At 45.9% G+C, this 24,948-nt stretch overlaps 1 protein-coding gene across 1 annotated transcript in view; it reads right to left on the bottom strand.

The window, feature by feature from the left end:
* NUP210 (nucleoporin 210) overlaps positions 1 to 24,948 on the bottom strand; it is a 128,354-nt gene that overhangs the window by 80,153 nt on the left and 23,253 nt on the right. The window contains exons 4-6 of the mRNA XM_081086167.1: positions 11,453 to 11,549; positions 7,616 to 7,766; positions 5,704 to 5,836 (exon numbers count right to left, since the gene is read on the bottom strand). Coding sequence (XP_080942293.1) covers positions 5,704 to 5,836; positions 7,616 to 7,766; positions 11,453 to 11,549 — 381 coding nt within the window. The remainder of the gene's footprint in view (positions 1 to 5,703; positions 5,837 to 7,615; positions 7,767 to 11,452; positions 11,550 to 24,948) is intronic.

Here is a 24,948-nt window from a genome sequence, read left to right as displayed (position 1 = left end):
TGAATCTGAAGGAAGGCCACTTGCCCATTTCCTGTACTGGGGAATCTTTTGTGTGTTCTGATTAGTCCCCAAGATTCTACCCTAGAGCAGAGGGTTCTCAATGTGTGGTCCCTGGACCAGCAGCCTTACCTGGGAACCTCACATAGTGGGCCCCTGAGGATGAGGATCTGCTGAAGCAAACTCAGGGGTGGCCCCAGTGCTGTGAACAGGCCCGCCAGGTGATTCTGGCCTAGGGCTGAGTCACTTAAAGTGCGTACACTGCTCATTTCCTTGCCTCTAACTGGGGAGTCCGGCAGCGCTGTTGTGATTTGAGCAGAGTATGCACCAGTGTTCAGCATGTGGCCATAGTGTGTCAAGGATGCAGGTCATAGTAAAATGAGATGGTGCCACTGCTCACTCAGTAGGGCAGCTTTCCTTTATGCTGCTTTATGAAGCACTAGCTGCCTCCCTGTCTAAAGTTCCCCAAATGAATATACTGACTCTCGAGGGACCTTGCACAACTCAGACATAACTATACAGACCAGACAAAAGTATGTTTACAGTTGTGAGCATGTGAAACAGTTCATTCTTATTTTTTTAACTTTATTTTAATTGTTGACACTATTACAGATGTCCCCATTCTCCCCACCTTTGCCCACCTCCACCCAACTACCCAAGCCCCTCACTTCCCTCTGGCTAGCACCACAATGTTGTCTGTGTCTATGGGTTATGCATATATGTTCTTTGGCTAATCCCTTCACCTTCTTTCATTTTGTCCTCCCTCCCTCATCCCCTCCATTCTTGTATTACTATTTATAAATCATTATATTACTGCCATATGAAAGATGATAAACCTACTTTTGCCCTACTATGTATATACAAAACCCTAAAAGGATAAAAACGAGGAGGAGCCTAACAGACTCCTTAAATACCTCCTATAATGCAGGCTCACTACTTGTCAGAGGCCCTGAATATGGGAGGCTTTTCAGATGTTAAGGGTCACTGTCCACTGTTCCTGGGGTCCCAGATCAGACATATTGCAGAGAATAAATGGCCATCCTCAAGGTTGCCCTTACATTCTCCTAGGAAACATGGTCTCTGACCCCTCCCGCTGGCTCTCCAGATGTGCTTCTAATTGTCAGAGTCCCCTGCTCCAGGTAGGGTCCAGGGATGACCATGGAGTTGCTGGATGATGGCCTGAGCTCAGGATGGCATGGGCTCACTCCAGCCCCTGCTCATGCAACCAGTGTGCGTTAGTTCTGAGCAGCCATGGTTCAAGGGTGGACTGGGTTCTAAGTCCCTCCAACATTGTCTTTGACACAGGAACCCAGCCCACATCCATCCATCCATGCAGTTGGACACTTTATGTCAATAAATTCCACCAGGAAGAAACCAAGATGGTGGCATAGGTAAACACCGGAAATTGCTGCCTCCCACAACAAATTCAAAAATACAACTGGGAGGCCAGGGGATTGTCAAGGGCGGGGGGGGGGGGGGAGGGACACATATGTAATACCCTTTGTAATACTTTAAGCAATAAAAAAAAAAAAGTAAGTCTGGAGTTAGGCACACCTACAGTTATATGAAACGGAAATGCTAATACTACTTCACTCTGTTTTTAAAGCTAATGTTTGTTGACTGCGGACTATGTACCAGGCACTAGGCTTAACCCTTCATATGCATGATGTCATTTAATCATTGCAACAACCCTAGGAGGTAGGAAGGAGCTTGCCAGTTAAAAACAAATCCTTCCTCAAAACCACACATGCCCCTTTAGATGCTGCCTTTCCCTATCCTTTACAACCAGACTCCTTGTAACACGTACTATCCCTATGTCCTCACTTCCCACTCACAATTCTACCGTCTTCAGTGTGGCTTCCACCCCATTATTCCATCAAAACAGTTTTCTGTAAGGCAGCCATTTTTAACAAGTGCGCCGCAAGAATTTAAAAAATAAGCAATACCTGATACTTAGTCAGGGACACTGACCTCTTTTCCTTAGATTGTTAAATAAAAAACAACAACAGGCAACACACACACACACACACAAAAATACAACTAAAAGACAAAATGGACATCATCCAGAACCACAGGAAGGCTCTCTGAGTGGAAATTCTACAACTAGAAGGAAAGAGAAAAGCATTCTGAGACTCAGAGAAGGTGCGGAAGTAAAGTGCAGAGGTACGGAGGCGCACTCGGAAAGGGCTGGCAACTGAGGACACGGCTCTCTTTTTGAATCGGGAAGCAGTCACAAGCCCCCAACTGCTCTGAACTCCAGTTCCGGGTGAGTCTCTGGGGACCTAGACTCATACGGGGAGTAACTGGACTGTCTGGCAGCGGGCAGAACTCGGAACTCGAGGGCGGCTTTCTCTCAAAGGTGCTTGCAGTGATTACTGGGACACTGAGACACAGGGCCCCTTAGGGCAGGGCTGAGGATCAGCCATAGCTGCTTGCTCCACCCTGTTGATTCCCTGAGACCCCGCCCCATCCAAGCTGCGGCACAGGCTTTTGCATATGAATGCCCTGGCCCTTTGCAATCTGAAAATTACCTAACAAACTGCAGCTGGGCCAGACAGACCCAGAACTTCCAAGAGAAGGTCCAAGGCCCCACAGCAGCTTGCATTGCTTCACAGCTGTGCCTCATTTGGGCACCTCCAAACCCCAAACAAGAAGGGGAATCTGCAGATCTCTTCATAGCTCCTGCTGGGTAGCCTCAGGCAGAGGCTAAATTAGCATCTCCTTAGATCCAAGAGCCAGTGTACCTAGTGGTCAGATTGGGACCATCCAATTACAACTCCTCAGATCCATAAGGGACACACTCAGGGGGCAGACTCAGTGAGCACCAAAGCCCCACTGAAGCAAGTCTTGCCTCATAAGGGTGTCTTCAGCACAGATGTTCTCCCACCGTAGACACAGCTAATTCTCACAGCCAATTGGCCTGGAGGTCAATTCCTCCCAGTGATACCCACAACAATCAAGGCTTAACTACAACAAGACTGTGCACAAAGCCCACAGAGGGGTGCACCAGAGTGTCCACCTCAGGTAATTGGGGAGGCTGAGCCACTGGGCCCTATGGGACACCTAGCACACACAGACACTCTACCAACACAGGGAAGCATAAAAAATGCAGAGACAAAGAAACAGATCACAAATGACAGAAATGGAGGAAAGCAAATGACTGGATATAGAGTTCAAAACCACACTTTTAAGGTTTTTCAAGAACTTTCTAGAAACCACCAATAAATTTAGTAAAACCCTCAAAAAGTCTGGTGAGACCGCCAATAAATGTAGTGAGACCCTCAAGAAATCTAGTGAGACCCTCGAGGTTATGAAAAAGGACCAACTAGAAATTAAGCATACACTGACTGAAATAAAGGATATTATGCAGAGTTCCAATAGCAGACTAGAGAATCGCAAGAATCAAGTCAAAGATTTGAAATACGAACAAGCAAAAAACACCCAACCGGAAAAGCAAAATGAAAAAAGAATCCAAAAATACGAAGATAGTGTAAGGAGCCTCTGGGACAGCTTCAAGCGTACCAACATCCGAATTATAGGGGTGCCAGAAGAAGAGAGAGGGAAAGATATGGAAAACCTATTTGAAGAAAAAATGACAGAAAACTTCCCCTACCTGGTGAAAGAAATAGACTTACAAGTCCAGGAAGCACAGAGAACCCCAAACAAAAGGAATCCAAAGAGGACCACACCAAGACACATCATAATTAAAATGCCAAGAGCAAAAGACAAATAGAGAATCTTAAAAGCAGCAAGAGAAAGACAGTCAGTTACCTACAAGGGAGTACCCATACGACTGTCAGCTGATTTCTCAACAGAAACTTTGCAGGCCAGAAGGGAGTGGCAAGAAATATTCAAAGTGATAAATGTCAAGAACCTACAACCAACATTACTTTATCCAGCAAAGCTATCATTCAGAATTGAAGGTCAGATAAAGAGCTTCACAGATAAGAAAAAGCTAAAGGAGTTCATCACCACCAAACCAGTATTATATGAAATGCTGAAAGGTATCCTTTAAGAAGAGGAAGAAGAAGAAAAAGGTAAATATAAAAATTATGAACAACAAATACACATCCATCAACAAGTGAATCTAAAAATCAAGTGAATAAATAATCTGATGAACAGAATAAACTGGTGATTATAATAGAATCAGGGGCATAGAAAGGGAGTGGACTGACTATTCTTGGGGGGTAAAGGGGTGTGGGGGATGAGGGAAGAGACTGGACAAAAATCGTGCACCTGTGGATGAGGACAGCGGTGGCGGGGGGATGAGGGTGAAGGAGGGGTGGGAACCGGGTGGAGGGGAGCTATGGGGGGAAAAAAGAAGAACAACTGTAATAATCTGAACAATAAAGATTTAATTTAAAAAATTAATTAATTAATTAAATTCCACCATTCCAATCACTCAAGTCTTTCTCAAGATACCAATTCCATCAGCCAGCATGTCCTTCCCACATTTTGTTCTGTCTAATAATTTGGTTACTGTGCCTATCGTGTCTGCAAGCAATCCAAATGCCAACAGAACTGAGTAGAAACATCACCCTGCAAGCAACATAGACACCTGCTATAAGTACTAAGAGCCCTCTTCTCCCTCACCAATCCTACTGTGGGGATGTTCTCAGGGTGCACCTCTTGTCAGAGAGAGCCAGGCCCCAAGGCAGGAGTGGCTGTTCTCGGCTTCTGTGGCCTTCTAAGCGTGCCACACAGTAATACTCCTCTCAGCTAAGGTGCTGTCTTTTCAACCAAGCTGGTTAAAAGCTGAAGCATGCAGCTTCTTAAACAGCGCCCTGCATCACAGGCATGCAGCCCCCAACCTGGGGTAGGCGCCTGCCCAGACACAGGTCCAGGCCCTCAAATGATGGTCCCCGATTGCAACACTCTTGTTCCAGAGACTCTTGACACCCTGTGCTCTAACCATGAAATGTGTAAATGCTAAACAAAATGACAATAATAATAATTCTTAGTAGGATTGGTGCTGCATTAAGAACACTCACTATATGAAATGTATCACATGTACACAGCTCTTTGAAACTCCAGAACAAATCTATGTCCATCAGTTCAATTTGCCCTCACAGCGCAGGCAGAAAGGCCTCAAGGGCTCTGATGGAGAAAATGAGTCTCAAAAGTGGGGGATGGCTTGCAAAGGCTGCTCAGCAATTGATGGCAAACCAAGGGTAGAACCCAGTCCAATGTGAAGCTCACGAATAAATACCCAAAAGAACTGGAAGCAGGGTCTCAACTTGATATCTGCACATCCATGTTCACAGCAGCATTATTCACAATAGCTAAGAGATGGAAACAACCCAGGCATCCACCGAAGGATGACTGGGTAAACAAAATGTGGTCTGTCTATACAATGGAATATTATTCAGCCTTAAAAAGGAAGGACATTCTGACACGTGCTACACCATGGGTGAACCTAGAGGACCTATGCTACGTGAAATGAGCCTGTCACAAAACAACAAGTACTGTTTGATTCCACTTATTTGAGGTACTTAGAGAAGTAAATTCATAGAGACAGAAAGCAGTGGATTGGGGAAGCGGATGGAGAGTGTTGGATGGGGACAGAGTTTCAGCTTTACAAGATGAAGATTTCTGTGGATGGATGGTGGTGATGGTTACTGAACAATGTGAGTGTACTTAATGCCACTGAACTGTTAACGTGGTAAATGTTATATTATGTATGTTTTACCTGAGTCGGTGACTCACCTGTAATCTTTCCTTGCCTGATCTTCTGCACCTTGTAGCAAATGGAGGTCCCCACCATCAGGTAAACATCATAAGCTGGGTTCAGAAGGATATTCTCCAAAATTAGTAGCCTCACCTCCGCAGCATGGACATTCTTGGCATAAAGATGAGGATAGAACAGGTGAGGTGGGGTCAGGGACAGGAGAGTGGGTATGGCCAAGAGAAGGAACCTTTAGAACATTTCAGTATGTTCATGTGAGGACAGGGAAGGTAGGGGTGAAAGAATGAGGCAATGCCTTCGGATCCCAAAGCCCCAGGAGAGCCGCGCTTGTGCCGCAAGCATGAATTCAGCACTCCCTCCATGTGTGTTACAGCCCAATTCACAACAATAAAAATTAAACAGAATGCAAAGTGAGGAGCCAGGAGTGATTTCCATGGATACTGTGGTCACCAGGGGCTCAGGGGCTCTCCGCACAGAAGGGTTGGGAAACCTGAGGCCAACGTGGAAAGGGGAGGCGTGTGTCTCTGAGAGCACTCAGCCCTTGCTTCTGGGCCCGTCCCTGACCAACGTGAAGCCCCACCAAGGCCTCCTCCTCAGTGACTCTGAGTGGGAGAAAGACCACCTGTGTGGACTGCAGTGCACCATCGCCACCGGGTCCTACGGGGCCGTGCCTTCCATTGCCATCTCACTGCTTGGCAACTCTGCAAGTTGGAGAAAACTGATGGCAAAGCAGATGATTCCCATCCACAGACATGGAAACCCATTTTCCCTGGGGGGGAGGGGGGGGTGGTGGTGCAAATGATTACCGCCCAATGAATATTGACCAGCTTTGCACCTATTCATAAATTATTTGGGTTCTCTTTTGACTCAGCTGTAACATTTTACAGGTTTCCTGGCTTAACAATAAGTTAAATAATATCCTTGACTTGTTGAAAAATCAAAGAACATACAGAGCCCCTCCCTTGGGCCAGGTTTTGTGGTGGGTGCCTCCCAGAAAGGCAGGCAGGGAAGCCCTTTACCAACACAGGCAGGACAAAGGGCCTGTCCATCTCAGCCCTGCACACCACACAAGGGCCCAGGATCCTAAGAGGCAAACTGTTTCCAAAGAGCAGAGTCCTGTAGGGTCAGCCCTGTGCCATGGCACCTCCCATGTTTCCAAAACCCTCCAGGACTCCCAAACTACTGGCTAATCTGCCAAAGAGTCTTAATGTGGGGAGGTTTCTGTCATCTGTCACTTTACAGATTAAAAGGCAGATGAAATACCACTGCCTGTCTCCCTGTGACCCAGGAACCAGGCCAACAAAAGGAAGAGCTCCGGTTTGCAGTTTGCAGGCAGGGCAGACATCTTCTCACAAGAATCTAGAAAGAGCCAAGACTGTGACAAAACCCACCCTTTTCCTATCGTACCCCTCTCAAAACAAGGCACTGATGGAAAAGTAGGTGCTGGTGAGACCAGGGCAACACTGGGGGTGGAGGGAGGGTGAGGAGCACTAGTCCTTCACAAATGGAACCGCCAGTCTCAGGGCTTCTGTTGGGCACAGGAAGAGACAGCATGGAGGGCAACTCAGGATTGTTCGCAGAGTGCCCAATGCTCGGATGTGTCCCTATATTGGCACAGGGGGTAGTTGTTGAAAGTAAGCTAATTAATGAAAATCCCAGTGCTCCTGAACCTCCTTCAAAACTGAGAATGGAACAAATGTTTGTGACTCCAGATGGTGCACTCTGGTGCCTCAACTACCTCTCACTAAGCTGTGGCCCCCAAACCCAAACCAAACTAACAAAAACATGGAATCACACCTTGAAGTTCCCCTTTCATGACAGTGAAACTTTCACGGCTGGGCATCTCACTTCCATGAGGAAATGTGCATATGGGGTGAACAGGCATCCTGCCCCCTCCCCAGGAAGCCCAGCACCTCCCGCGCCCAGGCCCACCTGATACACAGCCTCCTGGATGCGAGCCTTGAGCTTGGCACTCCCGGTCTTCATCCCGGACACCAGGACGGTGTCCCCTTGCTTGGCCGCCTTCTCCATTTCTAATATATAGGAAGGAGGTGTGTAGGTAGACTCCAGGAACGGGAGGATTCTGGAAAAGCACATGTCATCAGACCTGATGTGTGGAACCAAAGAACCTCACACATCCACTGTCTATCAGGACTCCTGTAGGTACCAGGTGCTAAAATGAGAGGTGTTGCCCTAGTTGGTGCTGCTTAGAAATGTGTCCATGAAACTTCCTTATCAGACTCGCCAACATCCTTATGAAAATTGCACATTCATGGGCCCTGATCCAGATCTTTGTTTGCATGAAGCCTGGCAGTCTGCATTTTATCAAAATCTACATGTGATTATGATAAACACTGAAATTTGAGGATCACCCACTTAGTAGAAATGCTTCACTCTCACAGATGTGAAAGATGAGGCCCATGGAGACTAAGAAGCAGGCCCCAGACAACAGACTCAGCCAGGGTGATGTCAAAAATGCCCATCAGGCTCCCTAGGGCCACTTGCCATGTTCCGGTCCACCCTTGGGCTACCTCCTGCCTCTGGGAAATGAGTCTCAATGACCCAATGCATCAGGACTAGGGAATCATATCACACCTTATCCTTTTTAGGGTTGGGCTGTGGGGGAACGCCCAGGTGGGGAGAGAAGTCGAGATGTGTGGGGTCTCCCCAGAGTGTTCTTTGGCAAGTATGGCTGGCTTAAGGGACCCTTTTGAAACAGTCTGTTACCTACAGTCTGTGATTTATAAATAAGCCCACCTTACTGCCTGAACAAGAGCCATCCACTGGAGATGCTTTCCTTCTCCCCGAGGTCTGCTGGGTGCTGTACTGCACCATGATCTATCTCCTTGTCCTATCTTACAGGTGTCATATGCTGAGTTTAATGAAAACCCAATACACTAGTTCCAATATGCCTTAGTACCTGGGATTTCAGTTAGCTGTGGACTCAGATATGGGGTGACTGGGCGCTCAGGGGCCTGTTGTGGCAGAGAACAGGCCAGTGACACAAAAAGTACTACTGGTAGGTACCACGTGCTAAAATGAGAGGTGTTGCCCTAGTTGGTGCTGCTTAGAAATGTGTCCCTGAAACTTCCTATATCAGACTTGCCAACATCCTTATGAAAATTGCACATTCATGGACCCTGGTCCAGATCTTTGTTTGCATGAAGCCTGGCAGTCTGCACAATAAGGGCCCGTGAACCAGCATTCCCTGAACATCTAGTGTGCACAGGCCCAGCAGGGGCTCTGAACACAGTCCATGTGCTGACCCACAGGGCCACCCTCAGAGGGAAGCTGATGCTCAGAGGATCACATTCCTTCACTAAGACCCCAGGCAGGAAGTGACCAGGTCGGGACTGGAATCCAGACCTTTGACTGCCAAGCCCATGTCCCAGGCTTTATGAGATACCAACAATTCCAGAGCTCTTCCAGGTAACACATTGATGGTCCCAGTCCCGGGAAGAGCTCTGGCCCAGGAAGGTGCCTAGGGGTGCAGGGTCAGGACATAAGGGTGTCTGCCAGGAGATGCTGTGAGCCAAGGCTGGGTGTGTCCTACAGCCCTAAGTTAGACCTTTAGAGGGATAAATACCGGACTCTTAGCTCCCCACAAAATACTTAAAAATTGCAAGGGGGTAAGAACGTGACTTTATATTGGGGTCTTTGGCAGACACCCAATCCAAGTGATGACAGTGATGGACCAACATCAACATCAGTGATGGGCCAGCAAAATCGTAACACGATGCAATTAGAAGAATACAGAATCTCATCTTTTTTATATTCCTGCCAAAGATGCAAAGCTCTGAGTCTAATTGGGAGTGAACATTAAACAAACCCCAAATGAGAGACCTCCTACAACATAACTGGACTGCAGTCTTCCCACATGCTGAGATCCATGAAACAGTTCCAGGCTGATAGTGACTAAGTGACAGGACAACATGGAGGGACTCTGGGCTGGGTTTTTGCCACAAAGGATGGAACTAGAATAATTGGTCAATTTGAATGAAGTCTTGTATGCATCAATGTTTATTTCCTAACTAGAGGCCCAATGCACAAAATTCGTGCAAGAGTAGGCCTTCCTTCCCCAGGCTGCCAGCACCAGATTCCCTCTGGCTGCTGGCAGGCACCCAGAACCCGGGCTTCACTCCAGCTGCCAGCAGGCACCCGAGACCTGGGCTTCCCTTGCAGCTCTGGCTTCGTTCGGAAGGTTGTCCGGAAGGATGTCCAGAAGGACATCTGGTGTAATTAGCATATTACGCTTTTATGATTATAGATTTTGGTGAGTATGCTGTGGAGATGCAGGAAGTGCCCTTCGTGGCAATAAATGCACATTAAAGTCCTCAGGGTGATGGGGCAACAGGCTGGCAAACCTGCTCTTCTAGGGCAGCAATTTTCATCCTTGTCATCTTGTGGCACATAAATGAATTACTAAAATTCTGTGGCACATCAAAAGCCATGTTATAATTTTTGCCAATTTGACAAAAAAGAGTTATAATTTTGATTCATTCACACCAGATGGCTTTGTTGGGTTGGCTGTTGTCATTTTTTTTACTTGATGATCTAAGGCAGGGGTCCTCAAACTTTTTAAACAGGGGGCCAGTTCACTGTCCCTCAGACCATTGGAGGGCCAGACTATAGTTTAAAAAAAAACTATGAACAAATTCCTATGCACACTGCACATATCTTATTTTGAAGTAAAAAAACAAAACGGGAACAAATACAATATTTGTATTTGCATGTGGCCCGCAGGCCGTAGTTTGAGGACCCCTAATCTAAGGGAACGTGCCCCTGACTAACCATTCAGCTATTGCATGTTTTAAAAATTCTTGCAGCACGCCACTTGAAAATCGCTGGTTTAGGGAAACCACCTTTTGTACTGTACTTGCAACTTTTCCATAGACTGAAAATGGCTGCAACATTTCTGCCCCCAGAGGGATTACACTCTTTTAAAACATACTTGATAAAGCATGAGACAATGTAGTATCACCGAGGTAAAGCCCAGGCCTGGCTCTTTGTCCCACTGGCCCACAGAACCTGCAGGTGTGATGGATGCACACCCATGCTGTCCACAGGTGGTAGCCACTGACTGCACAGTGATACGCACCACAGATGCAGCTAGTGTACCTAAAGACCTGGGCTCCTCATTCTACCTAACATAAATGCAAACAGCCAGGATGAGGTGGTGGCTACCATATTCATAGTGAAGATTTATACAGATCTGGTTTAAACTCTATCTACGCCATTTACTAATATGAGACAAAAGGCTTCAAACTCTCAGTTTCTGTCTGAAAAGTGGAGAAAATCGTGGTACGTAAGCCCACATAGCTATTGGGAAGAGTTAATGAGTCAAGATAGGTGAGGAATCCATCTGTACTCTGGTGCTGGGAACACAGTCTCTTGCATCCGAGAATGTTCTCTTAGCTGGAACCTGTCTCCCCATTAACCATCCCCCAATAGGAGACTGCCCTCTGGGGACACACAGAACCCTTCCCTGTACCCCATTGCCAGGGACAAGTTTTCTCTTCTATAGTTGGACACTCAGCCTCCTTGACAGCTGCTACAGAACACACCCAATGGGCTGCAAAAGCATCAAAATTCCCGCACAACTGTGTGGGCCAAAACACTTTTTCCTAAATCAGTCCCGAGGAATGTTGGCTGGCATACTGGCAATCGCCCCTCACTGACAGCAGCAATGATCACGATGAAAGCCCCCAGCCCGTTCAGAGCCAAGTGACACCCCTTCCCATTTCCCTTCCCAGGAGAGGTAGTTCTCACCGTAGTGCACTGTGGGAGTCGGAGAAGCGGCTGGCCTCCGTGTCCTTCATGATTGTCCAGTCAAAGACCAGTCCAGCCAGGGTGCTGAATGTGTTCCCTATAAGAGCAGATGGGGGAAGGGTGGTAAACATGCTGGAGTTAACTCCCTAGGGCCAAGGGAAGGGAGAGTCCTCAGGCCCCTGCAAAGGAGGAGTGAGGGCAGTGGGAAATTGAGGCTTAAAGGATCAGGGTCCCGAGGCTGTGAGGGGCCAAGCTGGGATGTGAACCCAGACCAGTCTCAGATGAATGCTGTGTGCTTCCCGCTGTACCTCCCCCTTTGCTCACAGCAGGTTCAGTGTAGTGCATAACACCATCACCCCTAGCACCTATAAGCACTTTACAGTTTAGGCAGCAGCTCTTGAGACCTGATTCATCCATTCTTGCTACCACCTCCCTACACAGGGAAAGAAACTTCAGAGGAGAGGCAGATCCCCGACCTGCTGGCTGGCTTCAAATGGCTGGGGGATTCTTGTCTCTTCACCTTGACACTGAGACCCCTGGCCTCCAGGGTGGGGCTGATGGGAAGCCATGTGCATCTGGCGTTGCTCTTGAAAAGTCTAAAGGTCCAAGCTCCTGGGCTCTATTCCTTCCTGTGAGCAGTAGCTAGCTGGCTCAGCCTCTCTAGAGGGACATGATCACAGGTGTGCCACCTTCCCCACCACACCCTATTGTCCCACATCCACTCCACCCCCATCATCTATATTCCCTGCCTGTCCAGCCTCCAAAGCAGAGCACCTGGAGCCTAGAAAGTCGTTTTCCAGCACACAGGGCATGGTGTATAGAGTGAGAGAGGACTGTGATCCTGTACCCCACACCTCCTGTGAGGTTTCAGAGGTCAAATTAAACAGTGCTTATCAAAAGTTCCACAAAATTGTGACTGTCGTTACTTTTCAGGGCACTTATTATGAAGGGAGACCATTCCTTACCATTCCTTAGATGTCTTTCCATCAACTTAGCAACTGATCAGAAGAAGGGAAGAAAAACCCCATGCACAATGGACACAAGCTTGGAGCTCCAAGGGAGGACCCAGAATACCCAGCTGCTGTGACAACTCACCCAGTTCTTTCCTGAGTGGACAATGAGTAACATATAGGGTGCAAAAGGGAATAGGACAGGGCAAAAACCAAGGAAGGGAGGCAGCTGCAAGGATCCTGTATCCTCCTCCCCCCAAAACCGGACCCCAGCCTAGCGGGCAGGAGAGCCATGCTCTCAGTGCCGGCGCATGGCCCTCCCACTATACAGAGTGTGCTCAGCTGTCTGAGTACTGTCATTACCGGGAACTCAGGAGGACAGGACTGTCCCACTTATCTCTGCGGTACCTTGGCAGGGCCTGATACACATTATAGGTGCTCAATAAATGATTTTGAGCAAACAAAAGGTAAAGGTATGTGATTTCTTAAACCTCAAAGCATTTTGACCAAAGTAACCTGTCTCCCCAGTATTCAGGCATTAGGTAAGAAGGTAGATGATAAAACCCATGCCAGTGAAGCATGTTGGTTGCAAGAGTCCAACCCAAGGACACCACACCCTGCTGCAGGGACCTACACCTTTCCTGCTCACCCAGTGAGGAGCAGCTCACCAACTCCCAATATAGCCCATTCCTCTGTTTAATGGTTCTGACTATGAGAACCTCCTGCCCACTGAGTCAAAATGGAATGCCTAAAGCAAAGCCAACCCAACCACCCAACACCCCCCCCCCCCCCCCCGCTTCTGGTGGCAGAGCCAAGCATGCTGACTCTGCAATCCACTTAATTGGGAGAAGAATGGATTTCCCTATTATCGCAGCAGACTGTCAAAGCATGACCAGAAATTCAATACAAAAGCTTTTTTGGCACATGTCCATTTAAGCATCACTAAAGTGTACTGACCTACCCAGGTCATCTCTGAGCACCACTTTTCTCACTGTAAAATAGGAATAAAAATACCAATGCACAGGGTTGTTGGTAAGATCAAATGGTGAAAGGGCCCCAGCGAGATGCCTAGGCAGCGCTGGACAGCCCCCGTGAGCAAGTACTATCCAAGAAGACCTTCTGAGGACAAGACTGAGGCTGGGGGAGGCCTGCTGGGGTCTCTTAAGATGAAAAATGGCAATAGGAAATTTGTTTTCATATAGTTCTGATTTGCTGCCCCACCCAGACTCTCCTGCATGCCCACCACGTTCAAATGGGAGGACAGAGGAATGTGTGGCACATCTCAGACTGATGCATGCAGCAGGAATATGTGGGGCTGGTAAGGTAGGGGATGGGGGATGTCAAAAAAACTTCTGCCTAAAGTTTTGCTTTTTCCATTCCAAAAGTAGCTATTAGCACATACTATGTGGGACAGACTAAGCCCATGACCTTGCAGCCTCACAGCCAAGTGTTAATATTGAGAAATAAAACCCAGGGTCCAATCTCCGGAGGCTGTACCTCCCCTGTCCTGGTCTGGGGACCACAGAAAAACATTAAGCAATTCAACTTAACAAATCTCTGATGAATGCCCACTGGGCCCAAAGTCCAGTGTCAAACACAGAGAGGCCAGAAGAATGAGGTCAGCCCTGTTCTATTCTGCAAGTGCTGGACTGGACAATGCAGAGTGAAAAATGCCCCAAACCCAGTAGTGTCAGAAGGGAGGGACAGATTTTTCCTTCGTGGTCAGGGAGAGCTCCCTGGGAGAATGTCTAAAAGGGAATATCCAGAGGGACCAGGGCTTTTGAAAGCAGAAATAGGAAGAAACGCTGGAATGTGGTCTGAGAAGAACATGCAGCATAAGGAAAGGGGGAGGGGAAAGGAGGGGGACATCACTGGTGACCCTGAGCTAGTCTAATTTTGCCATGTATGAGGTGTGTGGGGGCTGAAAAATACTGTGAAAAACATTAGCTCAAAACAGTCACTCTGCAGATGCCCCTGGGCCAAAAGGATGGCCCCCAGCCCTGTGCAGAGCCCACCCAGGAAACACACTGCAGCAGGAAACAGGCGATGTGCCCTGGGGGACAAGAGCTCAAGCAACAAAATCAGACATCCTGAGTTCCAACCCATACTCTGCCACCCATGAGCTGTGGGACCTTGAGCAAGTTACTTAAGCTCTGGGCCTCAGCCTCCTTGTCTATGCAACAAGCTTTATCCATTGAGAGTAAATGACTGCACTTGTAAAGGGCCTGGCACAGTGCATGGTATACAGAAGGCACCTAACAATGCTTCTTGAGCCATAAGCAGAGTCTTTTTGACAAACACCAACCAGTCTAGATAAGATGTGTCCTTTCTGAGACTGTTAAAGGTTACAAAGGTCAAGTTCCTCTTGACAAAGGACACTGTGGCTAGTAAAGAGGACAAAGGCTCAGGGAAAAGAAAGAAGAGATAACTGAGGTTCTGATCCAAGGATTTCTGGGGAAGGTTAACCAACTAGAAAGGGAGACACCCTCACAGTGAACAATGAGGAAGGTAGTGAACCACATGCTTACTGCAAAGGCGGGGCCTTGATCTGGACCAGTGGTTCTCAACCTTCCTAATGCTGCGACCCTTTAATACAGTGCCTCATGTTGTGGTGACCCCCGATTTCATTGTTACAAATTGAACATAATTAAAGCATAGTGATTAATCACAAAACAATATGTAATTATATATGTGTTTTCCGATGGTCTTAGGCGACACCTGTGAAAGGGTCGTTCGACCCCCAAAGGGGTCACGACCCACAGGTTGAGAACTGCTGATCTGGGCAATTAATGAATGATCCAGCATTTGTAGGCCAGCTGGTGAACCTCGAATTCCTACTCTGGAACTGGTCTCATGTGCCACTGAAACCTCAGGAGTGGGAAAGGTGACTACCAAGGGCCACTGGGCACCTGTCCTGCAGGGACAGGCCAGGAACAAACACCTTCCCACTCCTGACATTGCCACTAACCGCCTAAGGGAAAGGATGCACACCTAGCAGAAAAATGACTCAACTATAAAGAAGAAGATGAACAATAACAAGTGTTAGTGAGGATGTAGAAACACTGGAAGCCTCATGCATTGCAGGTGGGAATGTAAAATAGGATAGCTGCTGTGGAAGAAAGCCTGGTGGTTCCTCAAATAAAAATTATTTCCACTCCTGGGTCTATACCCAAGAAGCACATGCTACTTCAGGGATGAACCTGAAACACATTATGTGCAATAAAAGCCAGTCACAGAAGGTCACAGAGTGTCTGATTTTGTCTATATGAAATGCCCACAATAGGCAAATCTATTCACACAGAAAGTAGATCAGTGGTTGCCACGGGCTGGAGAGAGGAAAGAATGAAAAGTGACTACTAATGAGTATGGGTTTATTTTTCACAGTGATAAAAATGTCCTACAATTAGTGGTAATGATTGCACAATTTTGTGAAGATATGAAAAAACACTGAATTATACACTTTAAACAGGTGAATTCCATGATATAACATATCAATAAAAATGAACAAATCTTTTTAAAATCTGTCACTTTTAAAAAAGTGACTTAAGATGGGAAATAGAACAGTGGCCAAGAGCAAGGATGGGTAAACTAAACTAGTCCCGGGGACAACTCTGGCCCACTGCCAGTTTTTCTAAATAAAGTTTTATTACAACACAGCTATGTCCATTCATTTACACACCATCTAAGACTGCTTAGAGCAACAATGGCAGAGCTGAGTAACTGCAGTAGAGACTGTACAGACAGCAGAGCCTACAACGTTCACTCTCTAGCCTTTCACAGTTTGCTAACCCCCAGCCAAGACAGTGAACTCTGGGACCAGGTTGGAGCTCAGACTCTGGCTCTGCTACATACTAAGGACATGTCTGTGTGCATGCATATGTGTGTTCACTCTGTCCCATAGTCTCATCCCCTGCACGTGAAATGAGCTGGAAAATATGAAGTGTTCAGAGGAGTGCCTGGCACCTTTGTGGCCTCAAATTTTGGTCATTTGTTCCCAAGAAGAGCAAATGCCCCCCCACCCCCACGCCACCCCCCAGAGTCCTGCAGGTGAGCTCCTATCACTTCACTGCACAAACTCCTTCCTCAGCGCCCTCTGTTCTAAGGCCAAGTGCAAATCCCACACATGACACACAGGATCCTTTACATTCTGCAACCTACCCCTGTCTGAGCTTCAGTCGCTTTCAAAATAAAATGGCCTTCCCTTCCTAGCAAACCTCACATCCTCAAGGATCAGGCAACCATCATGTCTTCTAAGAAACTGTCCTGACCTCTGTCCTACACAATTCACCTCCAACCTTCCCAGGGTTTCGCTCCCCCAAACTCTGTGGTCCATTCACACTTTGCATCTAATTTGACTCTCAACAGTACCTACTGAGATGCATGTGGGCATTTATTTACACAGGGACCTTCCCCAAAGCCGGAGAATCTGGGAGCAGAGGCCAGGCCTCCCTTTCCAGGCAGCACCCCCAGACCTGGCAGAGTGCTAGATATGTAGAAAGTGCACAGACACTACTGGGCTTAATGAGTACTCATATGCACCATGCAGCACGAAACCCTTTACACACTTCTTACCAAGTCCTTCAATCCCCTATCTTACTTTCACAGACCAGAAAACAGATAAGGTAGGCAACTTATTTGATGGATGAACACACAGAGGAAGGGAAGATTGGAAAGATGCCCCCAGAACAGTTCTACCCCTTCCAAGGGATATCTGGCACTGGCTAGAGATATGTTTGGTTGTCACAACTTGGAGAGTTCTGCTGGCATATAGTGGGTGGAGGCCAGGGATGCTGCTAAACATCCTATGAAGCGTTAGAAAGCCTTTTGCCATAAAGAATTATCTTCCCTTGAAAGGGAATGTCAATACTACCTACGTTGAGAAACCTCCATCTAGAAACGTTTTTAAAAAGCAGGGGGGGTGGGGGGTGAGAGTGGTCAGGGAAGATTTCAAAGATAAGATGTGACTTGGTTTGAACTTGAAATTTTAGAAGATCCTTCATCTTAAAGGCATCTTGTGCCTAACTTGCTTTCTTCAACAAGAATCTTAACCTACATACTAGATTCAACAGGGTGATCACTTCATGAGGTATATAAATGTCTATTCACTATGCTGTACACCTGAAACTATTTTTAAACTTTTTAAAATCATTTTTCAATTTCAATTACAGTTGACATACATTATTTTTTAGTTTCAGGTGTACACACCAGTGATTAGACATTATATAATTTACCAAGTGATCATCCCAATAAATCTCACACTCATCTGACACCATACATAGTTATTAGAATACTAGAGGCCCGGTGTACAAAAATTTGTGCACTCGGTGGGGGAGGGGGGTCCCTCAGCCCGGCCTGTGCCCTCTCGCAGTCTGGGACCCCTCAGGAGATAATGACCTGCTGGCTTAGGCCTGCTCCCGGGTGGCAGAGGGCAGGCCCAATCCCTAGGTGCAGCCCCTGGTCGGGCTCAGAGCAGGGCTGATTGGGGAGTTGGGGCGCCGCCCCCTGTCATACACAGAGCAGGGCAATTGGGAGGTTGTGATTCCACCCTCAGTCACGCTCAGGGTAGGGCCGATTGGGGGGTTGGGGCACCATCCCCTGTCACACTCAAGACAGGGTCGATGGGGAGGTTGCGGCGCCACCCCCTGTCACACACAGAGCAGGGCCAATCAGGGGGTTGGAGCACTGCCCTCTATCACCCACAGAGGAGGGCCGATCAGGGGGTTGGGGTGCCGCCACTCTCACACTCAGGGCAGGGCCAATGGGGAGGTTATGGCTCTACCCTGTCACACACAGAGCAGGGCCCATGGGGAGGAAGGGGGGTTGGGGCGCCGCACCCTGTTACACACAAAGCAGGGCTGATCAGGGGGTTGGGGCGCCTCACCCTGTCACACACAGAGCCGCAGGGCGATCAGGGGGTTTGGGCGCTGCCCCCTGTCACGCTGATCCTGGTGCCAGGAGGCCTCGCGGCTCCGCTGATCCCGGTGCTGGGAGGCATATTACCCTTTTACTATATAGGGTAGAGGCCTGGTGCATAGGTGGGTGCCGGCTGGTTTGCCCTGAAGGGTGTCCTGGATCAGGGTGGGGGTCCCCACTGGGGTGCCTAGCCAGTCTGGGTGAGGAGCTGAGGGCTGTTTTCAGGCTGGGGGTGACTGAAGTTCCCAACCGCTCCTTTTATTCTTTTTTTTTTTTTTTATTCTGGGCCAGCTTTAGCTTTGAGGCTTGGCTCCAGCTCTTAGGCCTCCGCTGCTGAAAGTAGGTTTCTGGCCTTTGCTTACAATGTTGCGATCCTGCTGGCTGAAGCCCAGCAGGTTTCTGGGGTTTTGTTTAGCTTCTATGTTTGTTACATAGTTGCTTGCAGCTCGGAGGCCTGCAGTGGCAGGCGGGGAACGTTGGAGTCCTCCGTCACTGAAGCAAGCAAGCCTCATGTTAGTTTCAAGCTTCCTGGCTGCCCACAGCCATCTTGGCTGACAGTTAATTTGCATATCACCCTGATTAGCCAATGGGAAGAGTAGCGGTCGTATGCCAATTACCATGTTTCTCTTTTATTAGATTAGATTACTGACCATATCCCCTATGCCCCTGGTCGGCAAACTGCGGCTCACGAGCCACATGCGGCTCTTTGGCCCTTTGAGTGTGGCTCTTCCACAAAATACCATGTGCAGGCACGCACATACAGTGCTATCGAAACTTCGTGGCCCATGCGCAGAAGTCAGTTTTCGGCCTGGGCGAGTCTATTTTGAAGAAGTATGGTTGATATTTGGCTCTGTTGACTAATGAGTTTGCCGACCACTGCCCTATGCTGTAATTTACATCTCTGTGACTGTTCTGTAACTACCAATATGTACTTCTTAAGCCCTTCACCTCTTTCACCCATTTACCCAGCCCCGCTCCAATCTGGCAACCACTAAAATGTTCTCTGTATCTATGAGTCTGTTTCTGCTGTGCTTGTTCATTTATTTTTTTTAGGTTCAATTGTTGATAGATATGTAATTATTGCCATTTTATTGTGTTTTTTTTTTCATTTTTTTTTTTTATTGCTTAAAGTATTACAAAGAGTATTACATATGTCTCCTTTTTTTTTTTTCACCGCCCTTGACAATCCCCTGGCCTCCTCTACCCCACAGTGGCTTATGTCCATTGGTTATGCTTATATGCATGCATACAAGTCCTTCGGCTGATCTCTTACCCACCTCCCTCCTGTCCTCCCATCCTCCCGGACTTCCTGCTGTAGTTTGACAGTCTGCTCGAGGCAGCTCTGCCTCTGTATCTATTTTTGTTCATAAGTTTATAATGGTCTTTATTATCCAGAAATGAGTGACATCATGTGGTATTTTTCCTTCATTGACTGGCTTATTTCACTTAGCATAATGCTCTCCAGTTCCATCCATGCTGTTGCAAATGGTAAGAGTTCCTTCTTTTTTACAGCAGCATAGTATTCCATCATGTAGATGTACCACTGTTTTCTAATCCATTCATCTACAGATGGGCACTTAGGCTGTTTCCAGATCGTAGCTATGGTGAATTGTGCTGCTATGAACATAGGGGTGCATATATCCTTTCTGACTGGTGTTTCTGGTTTCTTGGGATATATTCCTAGAAGTGGGATCACAGGGTCAAATGGGAGTTCCATCTGTAGTTTTTTGAGGAAACTCCATACTGTCTTCCATAGTGGCTGCACCAGTCTGCATTCCCACCAGCAGTGCACAAATGTTCCTTTTTCTCCACATCCTCTCCAGCACTTGTCGTTTGTTGATTTGTTGATGATAGCCATTCTGACAGGTGTGAGATGGTACCTCACTGTTGTTTTGATTTGCATCTCTCGGATGATTAGCGACTTTGAGCATGTTTTCATATGTCTCTTGGCTTTCTGAATGTCCTCTTTTAAAAGGTGTCTATTTAGGTCCTTTGCCCTTTTTTTAAAAAATATATTTTATTGATTTTTTACAGAGAGGAAGGGAGAGAGATAGAGAGTTAGAAACATCGATGAGAGAGAAACATTGATCAGCTGCCTCCTGCACATCCCCCACTGGGGATGTGCCCACAACCCAGGTACATGCCCTTGACCGGACTCGAACCTGGGACCCCCCAGTCCGCAACCCGACACTCTATCCACTCAGCCAAACCGGTTTCGGCTCTTTGCCCATTTTTTGATTGGATTGTTTATCTTCTTTTTGTTGAGTTGTATGAGTTCCCTATAAATGTTGGAGGTTAAACCCTTATCAGTGATAGCATTGGCAAATATGTTCTCCCATGTAGTGGGCTTTTTTATTGTTTTGTTGATGGTTTCTTTTGCTGTGCAGAAACTTTTTATTTTGATGAAGTCCCATTTGCTTATTTTCTCTTTAGTTTCCAATGCCCTAGTATCTGTATCGGTGAAGAAATTGCTTTGGCATATGTCTGAGATTTTGTTGCCTTTGGATTCTTCTAGTATTTTTATGGTTTCTCGTCGTATATTTAAGTCCTTTATCCATTTTGAGTTTATTTTTGTGTATGGTGTAAGTTGGTAGTCTAGTTTCATTTTCTTGCATGTATCTGTCCAATTTTCCCAACACCATTTATTGAAGAGACTATCCTGGCTCCATTGTATGTTCTTGCCTCCTTTGTCAAATATTAATTGAGCATATTGGTTGGGGCTGATTTCTGGGCTCTCTATTCTATTCCATTGATCTATATGTCTGTTCTTGTGCCAGTACCAGGCAGTTTTGAGAACAGTGGCTTTGTAATACAGCTTGATATCTGGTATTGAGATCCCACCTACTTTGTTCTTTCTCAGGATCGCTGCAGCTATTCGGGGTCGTTTTTTATTCCAGATGAATTTTTGGAGAATTCGTTCTAGGTCTGTGAAATATGCCATTGGTATTTTAATGGGAAGTGCGTTGAATTTATAGATTGCTTTGGGCAGTATGGACATTTTAATGATGTTGATTCTACCAATCCAAGAACATGGTATGTTCTTCCATCTCTTTATGTCTTCCGCTATCTCTTTTTTCAATGTTCTGTAGTTTTCTGAGTAGAGGTCTTTTACCTCTTTAGTTAAGTTTATTCCTAGGTAGCTTAATTTTTTTGGTGCGATGGTAAATGGGATTGCTTTTTCAGTCTCTCTTTCTGCAAATTCACTATTGTTGTATAGAAATGCCATAGATTTCTTGGCATTAATTTTGTATCCTGCTACATTGCCAAATTCTTTTATTAAGTCTAATAGTTTTTTGATGGAGTCTTTAGGGTTTTTTAAGTATAATATCATGTCATCTGCAAATAAAGACAGTTTTACTTCTTCTTTTCCAATCTGGATGCCTTTTATTTCTTCTTCTTGTCTAATTGCAATGGCTAATACTTCCAGTACTATGTCAAACAGGAGTGGTGAGAGTGGGCATCCCTGTCTTGTTCCTGTTCTTAGGGGAAATGGTGTTAGTTTTTGTCCATTGAGTATGATGTTGGCTGTGGGTTTGTCATATGTGGCTTTTGTTATGTTGAGGAATGATCCTTCAATTCCCACCTTGCTGAGAGTTTTTATCAAAAATGGGTGTTGAATTTTGTCAAACGCTTTTTCTGCATCAATTGATATGACTATGTGGTTTTTTTCTTTCAATTTGTTTATGTGATGTATCACGTTTATTGATTTGCGGATATTGTACCATCCTTGCATCCCTGGGATAAATCCTAATTGGTCGTGGTGTATGATCTTTCTGATGTACTGCTGGATCTGATTTGCTAAGATTTTGTTGAGGATTTTGACATCTATGTTCATGAGAGATATTGGCCTGTAATTCTCTTTCCTTGTGTTGTCTTTACCTGGTTTTGGTATTAGGGTGATGCTGGCTTCATAGAATGAGCTTGGAAGTGTTCCTTCCTCTTGGATTTTTTGTAGTAGTCTGAGGAGGATAGGTTTTAGTTCTTCCTTGACTGTTTCGTAAAACTCCCCTGTGAAGCCGTCTGGTCCTGGGCTTTTGTTTGCTGGAAGCTTTTTGATGACTGCTTCAATTTCTTCCATAGTTATTGGCCTATTGAGATTTTTAGATTCTTCCTGATTAAGTTTTGGAATGTTGTATTTTTCTAGGAATATGTCCATTTCCTCCAGGTTGTCCAGTTTGTTGGAGTAGAGTTGTCCATAGTATTTTTTAACAATCATTTGTATTTCTGTGGGATCTGTTGTTATTTCGCCTCTATCATTTCTGATTTTGTTGATTTGGGTCCTTCTCTTTGCTTCTTGGTGAGCCTGGCTAGAGGTTTGTCAATCTTGTTTATCCTTTCAAAGAACCAGCTCTTGGTTTCATTGATTTTCTGTATTGGTTTTTTTGGTCTCTATGTCATTTATTTCTGCTCTAATCTTTATTATCTCCTTCCTTCTGCTCACTCTGGGCTTTTCTTGTTGCTCTCTTTCTAATTCTTTGAGCTGTAGATTTAGATGATTTACCACCATTTTTTCTTATTTTTTGAGATAGGCCTGTAGAGCTATAAACTTCCCTCTCAGGACTGCTTTCATTGTGTCCCAAAGGTTTTGGATCGTTGTGTTTTCATTGTTATTAGTTTCCAGGATGTTTTTAATTTCTTCTTTGATCTCATTGGTAACCCAATCAATATTTAATAGCATGCTATTCAGCTTCCAGGTGTTTGAGTATTTTGGGTTGTTTTTATTGTAGTTTATTTCTAATATTATGCCATTGTGATCTGAGAAGATGCTTGGTATGATTTCAATCTTCTTGAATTTGGGGAGACTTCGTTTGTGACCCAATATGTGGTCTATTTTTGAAGATGTCCCATGAGCACTTGAGAAGAACGTATATTTTGTGGCCTTGGGATGAAGTGTTCTGAAGATGTCAACTAAGTCCATCTGATCTAGTGAGTCATTTAGGATTGCTGTTTCTTTGCTGAGTTTTTGTCTACCGGATTTATCCAGTGCTGTCAGTGGTGTATTAAAGTCCCCTACTATGACTGTATTGTTGTCGATCTCCCCCCTGATATCTTCCAGGAGTTTTCTTATGTATGTGGGTGCTCCTGCATTGGGTGCATATATGTTTATCAGGGTTATATCCTCTTGTTGTATTGATCCCTTTAGTATTATGAAGTGGCCTTCCTTATCTCTTGTTAGGCCTTCACTTTGAGGTCTATTTTGTCCGATATAAGTACTGCTACCCCAGCTTTTTTTTCATTTCCATTTGCCTGAAAGATATTTTTCCATCCCTTCACTTTCAGTCTGTGTGAGTCCCTTCTAATGAGGTGGGTCTCTTGTAGACAGCAAATATATGGGTCATGTTTTTTTATCCATTCAGCCACTCGATTTCTGTTGATTGGACCATTTAGTCCATTTACATTTAAAGTTATTATTGAAAGGTACTTGTTTGTAGCCATTTCCTTTTTTGTGTGGCTGTTTTCTTTCTGAGATTTTTATTTCTTCTTTTTACACCAGTCCCTTTAGCATTTCTTGCATTGCTGTCTTGGTGGTGATAAACTCCGTTAGCCTTTTTTTGTCTGTGAAGCTTCTTATTTCCCCTTCAATTTTGAACGATAGCCTTGCTGCATAGAGTATTCTTGGATTCAGCCCTTTGCTTTCATCACTTTGTAAATTTCTGTCCATTCTTTTCTGGCCCGATGTGTTTCTGTTGAGAAATCATTTGATAATCTGATGGGGGATCCTTTGTAGGTAACTCTCTGTTTCTCTCTTGCAGCCTTTAAGATTCTGTCTTTGTTTGTACATTTGCCATCGTTATTATGACGTGTCTTGGTGTGGGTCTTTTGGGGTTCATCTTGCCTGGGACTCTCTGTACTTGTGTAACTTTTTTCTTCCCCATATCTGGGAAGTTTTCTGACATTATTTCTTCAAATAGATTTTCTAATCCTTGCTGCTCTTCTTGTCCTTCTTGCAGCCCTATTATGCGTATGTTACTTCGTTTCATGTTGTTCCGAAGCTCCCTTAGGCTCTCCTCCTGCTTTTTAATTTTTTTCTCCAGTTGCTGTTCAGATTAAGCTTGTTTCTCTGCCTTATCTTCTAATTCACTAATTCGGTCCTCTGCTTCTTCTAGTCTGCTGTTGAAACTTTCCATGGTGTTTTTGATTGTAGCTATATCACTTTTCATTTCTTCCTGATTCTTGCATAGGTTGTTGATTTTCTCATCCATCCGGTGAATGAATTGTACAACCATTATTCTGAATTTTTTTTCTGTCATGTTGCATGCTTCAACTTCATTAATTTCCTTTCTTGGTGACTCCTCATTGTATTTCCTCTGGGTGTTGTGTCGTCTCTTCATTCTGATTATCTCCCGATGGTTCAAACGTCGAGTTGCGTGGGCCTGGGCTGTGTGCAGTGGGAGCCTCCCACCTCCCTAGTGTCACTGAAGAGCTCTGACACTAAGATGTCTGGTTGTTGTGGGTTGGTGGGAACCAGGCTCGCTCAGAGTCAGTGTAGTCAGCGCTCAATGTGTCCTCGTACGCGCCCTTAGAATCAGGGACCCTGCCTGCACCATGCTGGAACAGAGACCCCCCTGAAGCATGTTGAAAACCAGAACCCCCTAGCGTGCGCCAGGAGTCAGAGTTCCCCAAGAATCCAGT

The sequence above is a fragment of the Myotis nattereri genome (genome assembly GCF_964212035.1).
Source record: "Myotis nattereri genome assembly, chromosome: 3".
Lineage (NCBI taxonomy): Eukaryota > Metazoa > Chordata > Mammalia > Chiroptera > Vespertilionidae > Myotis > Myotis nattereri.
The sequence above is the reverse complement of the archived record's forward strand: the minus strand, read 5'-3'. Positions and strand labels throughout refer to the sequence as shown.